At 46.5% G+C, this 9965-nt stretch overlaps 1 protein-coding gene across 1 annotated transcript; it reads right to left on the bottom strand.

Annotated features, from left to right (window-relative positions):
• Window positions 1–4106: 4106 nt before the first annotated feature.
• On the bottom strand, window positions 4107–6559 carry Crygs (crystallin gamma S). The gene is made up of 3 exons (XM_057764661.1): window positions 6499–6559; window positions 4985–5352; window positions 4107–4379 (listed from the first exon to the last, which is right to left on the bottom strand). The coding sequence occupies exons 1-3, from the start codon at window positions 6557–6559 to the stop codon at window positions 4107–4109; spliced, it is 702 nt and encodes a 233-aa protein (XP_057620644.1).
• Between the last annotated feature and the right edge of the window lie 3406 nt (window positions 6560–9965).

Genomic DNA, 9965 nt, shown 5'->3' with positions numbered 1-9965 from the left:
TATTTAACTGTTTTCAAATGCCCCCTATTGATAGCACCAGCATGTTCTCTAGTGCCCAAAGCTTGAGAAGGCTGTGACAGACCTTCACAGGGAGAGCATGGGCTGGAGAGTCGTTCATCCGGAGTGAGTTCCAGTGGTACTGGCTCTGAGGTCCATGTTACTGAATCAACAAGATGCTTCCAGTGTCTGGAAACAGAAGAACCCAAGAGAAGAGGTTTAGTGTTGTTCATTAACAAAAAATACTTGTGCCAGAGGCTCATGGAAACCTGATCTTACATCACTTCTCAGAGCAACAACTCAGCTCTTGCTGTCCAGGGTCTGTGGTATTTTTGGAACTAATGAAGATGGTAATAAAGTGCGCACGTTACATGTTTTTATATGTTGTTGTCCTATGGGTGAGAGTTGAATTCACTGCCAGAAAGGAACAAGATGCTGTAGTGTTTATACTAGACTGCTAGCTCTTAGGAAAATGTAGATGATCCCATGGCAGACCTGGTAGACTAGACCATTAAGAGGTATTGAGTCTTGTGGATGGAGACCTAGGTGGATCAGAGCTAAGACAGCAAGCTGGAAACTAGTGGAGTAGATGCTGACTTTGTGTGAGGGAGAGAGACTGTGGTATTTAGAGTTCTCTGATAGAAGGGGCAGGCTTAATGTGATGGTTCGAATGATAGCTGTCCCTCAGAGTCGTGGTTGTTTGGACTTGGTCCCCAGTTGGTAGCACTATCCGTGGGGAGGGGTTCAGAGGCATGGTCTTGCTGGAGGAGGTGTGTCATTGACAGCAGGCTTCAAGCATTTGAAGACTCTGACATTTCTAGTTGTCTCTCTGCTTTGTGATTATGGTTCAAGAGGTGAGTTTTCAACTTCCTTACCACCAGGGACCCTAACCCTCTAAAATCATAAGCCCCAACAAACTCTTCCTTTTATAAATTGTCTTGATCGTGGTATCTTATCATAGCAACAGAAAAAGTTACTAAGACACTTAGTCAAAACAAAACATAGCTGGGTGATGGTGGCACACACCTTTAATCCCAGCACTTGGGAGGCAGAATCAGGCAGATCTCTGTGAGTTCGAGACCAGCCTGGTCTACAAGAACTAGTTCCAAAAAAAAAAAAAAAAAAAAAAAGAACTAGTTCCGGGACAGGCTCCGAAGCTACAGAGAAACCCTGTCTCAAAAAAATAAAAAGCAACAACAACAACAACAAAAAGCCATATACAACCCCTCCCATCGCATACACCAAAGTCAAATGAAACAAACAAAATACAGAACATAGGCATGCAGAGGTAGCTTGCATGGGTCAGAGCACAGGGAGGACATGAGGAGAGGACAAACTGCATTTGGCACACACCAAGAGAGGAGTGGGAGAAAAGGAGCTGCTGAACGTGGAAACGATAGTGTGAAGGGAAACAGGGGTGTCTCTGAGTCTGTGGATGGAGACCCAGATGGCTCAGAGCTAGCAGGCTGGAAGCTGGAGGGGGACATGCTGAGTTTGTGTGAGGGAGATTTTGTGGCATTCGGAGCTCTCTGACAGCCAGGACGTGAAGCTAGTGGTCCATGGGTCCATCCACTGGGAACACAAATTTACTGTGCTTTCTTAAAACAGTGGATTTAAATGTCCCTCGTGGGGCCTGCGCCCGGTTCCGAAGCCTGCAGCATCCTGTGTGCTTTAATCCCAGCACAGTTTGTTGTGGTTTGCCTCCCTCTACACTGGGGGATGGGTACAGCAGATGCAGGTAAGGCTGAAGTCACGGTTTCAGACAAATGATGATTCTAGCATGTCCCACACAGAACTCAGGTCACATTTATGTTTATATTCCACCATCTGGTGTTTACTAATACGGCTCTGTGTTTCATCTGGCAGCTTCACCCTGGAGGCTTGGACATTGCATGCTGAGCAAGTGAACGCCATATCTGGGAAGTACTCAGTCTTGTCTCCGAGGAATGCATGGGATAGAAGAAAGGCTAACGTGGTTTTAGTGTGCCTTGCTCTTTGCTTTCCTGAGACACCGTTTCAGAGAACGCGATTGAGAGTAGAGATGGTAAACGCGGGCAGTAACTGTGCTATTTGGAGTACGCCTGCTGGATGGGATCTCAGCCCTCGACTCTAACAGCAGAGTCAGCGATCTTCTCGCCCGAAAGGTCTGGAATCTATGAAGAGAGGACAGATAGCTTCTGATCGTTAGCATCCAGTGCCGGAGAAACTGCTTTCAAGCAGAGTTAAGAGGCATGCGTGTGTAGAGTGAGGACGGCCTTTCTGAACCCGGGCGGCCGCTGACGGGCCTGTTGTTTGAGGGGCGTTGTTTTATGTCTCAGCAGCCATTTTTGCATCTCTCAGACTCTGCGTGGCTGTCCCGACACTGCTCGCCTGTGTTGCTGCCAGAGCTGGCCTCCTGCTGGCTTTGAACACCCTGTGATGAACGCCTAGGGAACAAGACAGTAGCTGCTAAGTGAGAAGAGGCCATCGCTAACTCACTGCCTCAGTTTCCCCACTGGAACATGACTGGTAAGATCTCTGAGGTCAGGTCAAGAAATTGCACTTTTCAAAGCCATGTCAGTGACCTTGGGTGTCGGCCATTTTTTTCAGTGTCCTCTAATGTGTTCAATGGAGAATGCTGGGTTTGGGGCTCCTGTGTTGGAGGTGAGGCAAGTTAGCGTCTTGGAAGGGTCCAGAACTGGCAGCGCAGTCGGCCCTGAAGCCCAGTGTGCAGCTTCCCACCCTTTCTCCTCGGTGTGTGTCTCTCTGACTCTCCCCAACCGTTCTCAAAGTCCTCACTGACAAAGTGAAAGAAAGAGGAACATAACAAAATAAATTCTAGGTTTGCAGTATGCATTGGAGTTTAGTGTTCTCATGCGTCGTCGTGGGTGAAAGACTATACAAGACATGAGCTTTGCCATTGAAGGGATTACTTTTACCCTTTATTAATTATAAAACTCGAGTGCAAATACAGACAAGAACCTGAGACAGTTACCATGGTAGTGATACACCCACCACACTGCCTTCTGGCTCCCAGAAAGGACCGGGCAACATTCTGGCCCTGTCTATCCAACTCGGGGTCACTCTTTCCCTAATCCTGGGCTCTCCAAGGCCTTGACCCATCCCAGCCAGCTGAATGTGAATTCGGCCCATTGAACCTAATGCCCAATTCAACTGGATAACGAACCACGACAGTGACGGAATTCCTGAAACATGCCGTCTCTTTTTAAGGACAGGTGCTTTCAGCATTTCCCCAAGCTCGCAGATGCCTTCCAATGCTCTTAGTGATTCCACGTCCTCATCAGGGTGAACTAAGTGAAGCCTTAGGAGTTACTCAGAGTGTAAAGACTCTGCTCAACTCCCTTTCAAATACAGCCACAGAGTAGGGACAAAGTACCACGTGTCCTTACTGCAAGCTCGGCACATCTGGATCCCAAGTGAGGGACACGGGACCACAGGAAGCTTGGCTACTTCCAAGTAATACCCTGGGTTGTGTTCTTGTTCTCAGTAGGGATCTTGTCTCCCGAGAGCGCTCGCAGTGGAGCCCCACTTCTCCCACCTTTTACATCTTTCGGGATCCTGTACTCACACTGCACACTAATCTCCAGCTGCTATGAGTTGAATGACTGAGCTGGCTCGGAGGGCTTTCGGAGCATAACTGTCCTAAAGAAATTCTACTTCTGCTACTCTCAGCATGGCAAGCGTGGTCCATTTGAAACCTCTTCTGACGTGTAAATTCGCTTACTTGTATAGACAGAGCACTACACTTATAGAGTGGGTTGGGAAGAAACAGATCGTTAGTATAGGCACTCTGTACATGGCGGCTCTGATATTTTCTTGAATTAATGCAAAACACAAGCAGAAGGAGCCATTCTGTGTGAGTGTGATTTCCCAGCCTTCAGTGCGCTCTCATCTGGTTTTGCACAAAGGTCTAGACTAGCTATCTGATAGCTGAACAGTTCTAACTGCCCACTGTGTGGGGTTCTAGTTTGTTGGTTCTGAAACACAAATAAAAGGCACTATAGTCAGCAGTGGGATGCATTCCAATTCTTTTATTTATGATACCTATTTGGACACCAGCCAGCCAGCCTTCGGCCCCCAGGGAGGACTCTGTGACCCCGTTCATGCCATCACTCTGTGATGCGGCGGAGTGACTGGACAGCAGGGGAGGTTGCACCCCAATCGATGGGCTTCCGGTATTCCTTCTTGTCCAGAAGATACTGTCTGCCACGGTAGTTGGGGAGCTCATAGAAAATCCAGGTGCCTTCTAGAACCTTACAGGAGTGGACCTCTCGCATCCGAAACTGCTCCATGGTGGAAGGGCAATCTTCTGTGGTTTCATGCATCTGACCATTAAAATCGCCCTTTTCAAAGAGCTGAATCTTATACTGACCTCCACTCGCCTGAAACACAGCAACAAAAAGAAATAAACAGCCATTATTAAAGAAATCATTAGCACTTCAGGAACTTAGAGGGCAGCATGGTTCACAGCCTATCACCCTGAAAGCAGGGTCATCAGAACTGTCTCTACTATAAAAGGCTGATTTTATTAAGAAAAGTATAAGTTTTATAAATATATATGAGGTAGAAAGAGAGTCGTAGAAAATTAATATTTAGTCTGCACCTGATCTGATTTCAGCCAAAAAGGTTGGGAAGTGAGGTCATTTAGTCTAGTGATGAAGTAAACTAAGATTTTCATTCAGTCAACAAAGCCTAACTACCCGAGAAGAAGTAGAAAACCTTAGGAAAAGATGTGTGGTAAGAGGGGCTGGAGAGATGACTCAGCAGTTAAAGAGTGCTTGCTGCTTTTCCAAAGGACCTGAGTTCAGTTCCCGAAATCTATACCAGGCCACCTGCAATTCTGACTCCAGGGGACCCAACACCCTCTTCTGGTCTCTGAAGGCACCTGCACGCAAATGTGTGTGCGTGTGCGCGCGCGCATGAGTTAAAACCTTAAAAAAGAGAGAAAAGATGTGGGGTTGGCCACACAGCAAGCTCCCCGACTCACCAAGTGAATAGCTCTGCAAGAGCCCAGGCGGTCGTTGAGGCCCATCCAACACTGGTACTCAGGATACTCGCCCTGAGGTAGGACGTACACGTGCCCAGCGAAGTTGGGCCTCTCATACACAGCCCACGTGCCTCCTTCCACTCGGATGGAGTTGCAGCGACTTAGGTAGGAGTAGAAGTCGGCACAGTCACACTCGCAGTCATAGCGGCGGCCTTGAAAATGTTTGTCTTCGTAGAAACTGATCTGAAGCACAGAGCAAGCAGAGAGCTGAGGAACTGGGCGACGTTGCGCACGCACAGGTGAAAGAAAGCTCGCGCTCACATTGGGACGGCATTCCCTTCTACTGTGAAGAAAATCACACACTTCCACTTTACCTCACATTTGGCTTCTGGCAATTTCGTCAACAAATGAGTTCAGGTCTTTCTTAAAATGGAGCGCAATGAAAGGATGTTCTAATAGAAGCCAGTAGTCGCCGAACTGCGGGTTTAAGTTCCTACGGCCCTCTATTCATACTGGGAAGTGCTGATGCTGATGCAACGGAGACCTCAGAGTTTTGATGTTTGAAATAGGGGACACCGGACCCTCTGGGGGTTCATCAATCGTTTCTAAATATCACCGTGAAAAACCAAAACAGACACCCCCTAGCCCTTGTTGCACAGTAATTCAACGCTCAGAAAAACTGCCGGGTTGTAAGGAAACGGAGAGTTGCGGTTGAGGTGGTTCATTTCTTGGCATTGTGCCGCCACCTTGTGGTTGATTTGATTTATTGACAACAGAAAAGCGCTGTCAATAAATGAGCAGAGGCCCCATGTTGCGTTTTTGAGTAAAGGGCGAGTAGTTTTCTAAAAGGAAAGGAAAGGGACAAGACCCGTCAAAAAAAAAAAAAAAAATTCGCGAAGAGAACAGCCCGTATTGGGAACTAGTGCACAGTGAATGTGGTAGACCGAGCTGGAGTTCGTTCCCTGGGTGCCCGGAAAGAGCAAGATCTAGGAGATGCGGGCAGCTGCAACAGCAAGCACTCTAGGGTCAGACCTTGGTGACCGTTAGATGGAGAGAATGAACGTCCGCAAAGAGCACAGGACCCTTTCCCTTTCCCCCTGTGTGACTCTTCCCCAGGGGACACTCCCCGAGCTGTTCTATTCTGCCTTGATCTTTCCTGTCCCCCTCCTGTCCCAAGTCTCTCGCCTCTAGTTCCTGTTCCCTATTTTTTTCCTTTCCCATTTAAAAACAAAACAAAACATGTGTTTCATTTCCTCCTCCTCAAATTTGTTTTTCGGCTCCCTCTCTCACTTGAGCATAGCAGATTTATAGATACATGGTACGTGTGTACAGATGAGAGGAAAAATTCCAGCACAGCTTACTAGCTATGTGACTTCCTTCGGGGGGGTCAGGGTCAAAGTGTGTCCTACAGAGGGGTGTTCTGAGGGTAAAATGGAAATAATGGTAGTCAAGAACAAAGTTTAATATTTGACTCAAAATTGCCAATGGAGGGGAAGGGGCTCATGGGAACCCACCCCTGCCTGAGAAGCTATAGGTAATCAAAGGTTGCTGGGAGAGCGAGTCACGTTCCTCCATGGTACAGACACTCCAAGTCAGTCGTTCTCCATCTTCCTAACGCTATGACTTTGATCCAGTTCATGCTGGGGTGACCTCCGACCATAAAATCATTTTTGCCGCTTCATAACTGATGAATTGTAATGTAAATATCCAGTCCACAATGGGGCTGCGGACCCACAGGTTGAGAACCACTTCTCTAAGCTGTCCTGCTCAAATAGCCCACACCCATGCAAGCAACCCTAATTAAATGCAATGGGACTGCATGCGCGCTCACACACACCCACGCAACACCGCACACAGAACTAGCGAGGGGGTTACAGAGAAGAGGTTTGTACCTTATACACATGTGCAAAACTATAAAGCACACTTTAAAAACTGTTTAAAATGCAACTGCTCAGTTTGTATGTTACGTGTGTGTGCGTGTGTGTGTGTTTAGGGCTGGCCATTTGGTAACCAATCAGTGTGCTCTTCCCCCACTCTTAGGCATTTCTTAGTCTCCTGTAGTTCTTTGTATTAGGTTGAAGTTTCATGAGCTTTCACCCTTGCACTTTTCTTTTCTTTTCTTTTCTTTTTTTTTTTTTTTTTTGGTTTTCGGAAAGGTTTCTCTGTAACTTTGGAGCCTGTCCTGGAACTAGCTCTTGTAGACCAGGCTGGCCTCGAACACCTGCCTCTGCCTCCCGAGTGCTGGGATTAAAGGCCTGCGCCACCACCGCCCCGCTCACCCTTGAACCTTAGCAAGCCCATTATTGTCATCCTTGTGCAGGTTGGGCAACCAAAGGTAAATGTTTAGAAAGACAGTAAGCTGTTTTTGTTGTTATGGACAAAGAGATGACTTACAAAGATCATTAGCTATTCAAGGCTAGCTATAAGCCCGTGGGCTGCAGCGCAAACCTCCCGCTGCTGCTTATGTGGGCCATTTTCTTTTCCTTCCATCTTCCTATGCCACGTGAGTTAACACATCAGCGTTTACACTCCAACCACTCAGTAGCACTGACCCTGCACCCCGGAGTCTTTTACTGTGACCTATGATGAGATCTTCAGGAAAATCGAGTAACTTCTCTAAGAATGGACGGGTTCTACATGCCTTCCTTCATATCCTGAATTTACTTTTGAGCCGCGACTTACCAAAAATGATTTCGTGGGAGCTATGCTATGGCAAATAAGGTTGAGGATTTTAATTCATAGGCTCTCACATTGACAGTCCTGCACATTTGCCTTATAGCAGTATCTGAGAAGTACATATATGCGCAGAGTCAGCATGTTGTCGCCCCCCCCCAGGCCAGCCAGTCACCCCACGTTGACTCCAGTGTGCATCCGTTTTCCATGGAGCTCCAGCCCCAGCTCTGTTCGGTGGATGAAGGCGGAAATGTGAAGCCTATCCACTCTATTGCTGATGGAGAGATGTGGCCTTTTGACATAAACTTGTAGAGAAGAGCCAAACCGTGCTGGTTTTTCTAGAAATTACTATATAATTTGTGTCACATGTGAGTTTATTTTTGAAAATTAGCCTACCAATCTAAGCAGGAAAAAAAATCTGGATTATCTCTGAGGTTAATGAAAATGTGCTTAATAAAATCTGTTGCTCTTGTGAGTCAATGTGCCTCCAAGGTAACAGGTAACAAGATGGTGAGAAAGGCCGGGCAGTGAGAAAGAACAGGTGTTTATATGTACACGATGTTGATGTACTAGCTTCCCTCAAGGCTCTTCAGAGTTTTCAGTGGGACATAAGTGGAGTGGTGTGTTTTACACTAGACAGCCCTTCTCCCCAACATCTGGATGGCTGTTAGTTCTATTTGTCAATGAGGAAAAAGAGCATCAGGCACTAGCTAACCAATCACAGAACAAGTTAACAGGAACAGACAACATGCATGGTAAGCACGCTTCTTGTTAGTCTGTCTAAAGATGAGGAGGCCACTGTGATATCAATCTAGATGGAGTTTCTCCACTATACTTGGGCCGAGCTTTGAAAGGTGTCCCTGTCTCAATAACAACAAAAACAAAACAAAACAAAAAACAAACAAAAAAACTGAAGGGGCTGCTCTAGAGGCAGAGAGAGAGAGAGAGAGAGAGAAAGAGAGAGAACAGAGAAAGAAAGCAAAGAAAAATAATCAAATAACTAGATGCATCATATGACATTAACATGCCCTAACATGTCTGGGGTCAACAGGAGAAACTAAATACGGTCGGAATGTTGGGTATTAGATTTAGGAAGAATCTTGGTGGTATGTTTATTGAAGGTGGAAAAACACACACACACACACACACAAAAAAAAAAAACACCCCAACCTTGTTTTTAGAAGTTGCTTATCTAAATACCCCAGTCAACAACGCAGTGAAGTTAGGTACTCATCAAAGGGCATGGTAAAGCAAATACAGCCCGGACGTTAGCAATCAGAGTATCAGTGAAAGACAAGTATCCGCCACACATTTTCCTTATTCTTTCAAGACTAGTAAGTCTGAAAGTTTTCAAAGCAAGGAGCTGAAGGAGGGAGGGATCAGGCACCACACACCGACTCCACCCTTCAGCCTCACTGATTACTACAAAAGCTAACAGAGAATCCCTTCCTTCCCAAAGCCTTGTCTGAGCGGTCACCTCCAGACAAGCAGTTGAGTCAAACGTTGGTGAGGACTCTGCCTGGAAACAAAAATAACTGCTTGATTAAGATTAATTGACTAATACTGTCAGATTAAGTTCACGGGACTGGCCTGCCCACTGGCCTTTTGGAACAACAGTTGAGGCTAAATTAGACATTACAGAATGTTGAGTACATTTCTAGTACAGTCTTCATCATGGCCTATTCCTGAGATTTAAATCATCCGTTGCCAGAAGGTAGCCCTCATGATGGTTTCGGTATTGCTTACCCATACAGTACTTAGCACAGCACCGTTGCTAAAGGTGAATCTTTAATGTGTTAGGTGATTCCGTCAGACTAGAAAACAAGCCGTTCTCCATCTCCTCCTCCCATCCTTGTCCTTCAAGCACTAGTTTCTTCCCTAGGCAGAAGCAAGAGCCTTTCTGCACGCTGCTTCCAACGTGTCCTGAGATGAAGAGCCGAGAGCTAAGAAGCCTGCGCGGTGTCTACTCACCTTGGCTCCGGTTTTAGACATTGTAGGTGCAGAGACTGATTCCGCACCTACTGAAGGAAATGCAGGAGTAGCCCCGGAGCCACGGCACAGGGACATTTATACCAGGCTGCTCTCAAATCAAACATTTGCTTAGTCATGAGAATTGGATCCAAAATTTGAGTCAGTCGTTTACAGTCTATTGATGCTTGCTGGAAAAACAACTGGGATTATGAAATAAAGGCAGGCTTCGTCGCCTGTCTAATGCTCACCCAGCCCTGCTGCATTCTAGACGCTGCTGAATCAAGGCACCGACCCAGCCAAAGTTTTAAAAATTCAAAACAAGTTTTTCTCTGTGCAG

This window comes from Chionomys nivalis, chromosome 3, assembly GCF_950005125.1.
Source record: "Chionomys nivalis chromosome 3, mChiNiv1.1, whole genome shotgun sequence".
NCBI lineage: Eukaryota > Metazoa > Chordata > Mammalia > Rodentia > Cricetidae > Chionomys > Chionomys nivalis.
Note: the sequence above shows the minus strand (reverse complement) of the source record. Positions and strands in the feature narration are given on the sequence as shown.

What these genes read in the sequence shown, in the direction of transcription:
- Crygs (XM_057764661.1), bottom strand. Translation starts at nt 6,559, where the DNA reads ATGGAGGAACGTGACTCGCTCTCCCAGCAACCTTTGATTACCTATAGC. An exon ending in CTATAGCTTCTCAGGCAGGG is followed by an intron (nt 5,353 to 6,498) that starts GTGGGTTCCCAT and finishes TGTGAGGTAAAG; the next exon opens with TGGAAGTGTGTGATTTTCTT. An exon ending in CTTGCAGAGCTATTCACTTG is followed by an intron (nt 4,380 to 4,984) that starts GTGAGTCGGGGA and finishes GCTGTGTTTCAG; the next exon opens with GCGAGTGGAGGTCAGTATAA.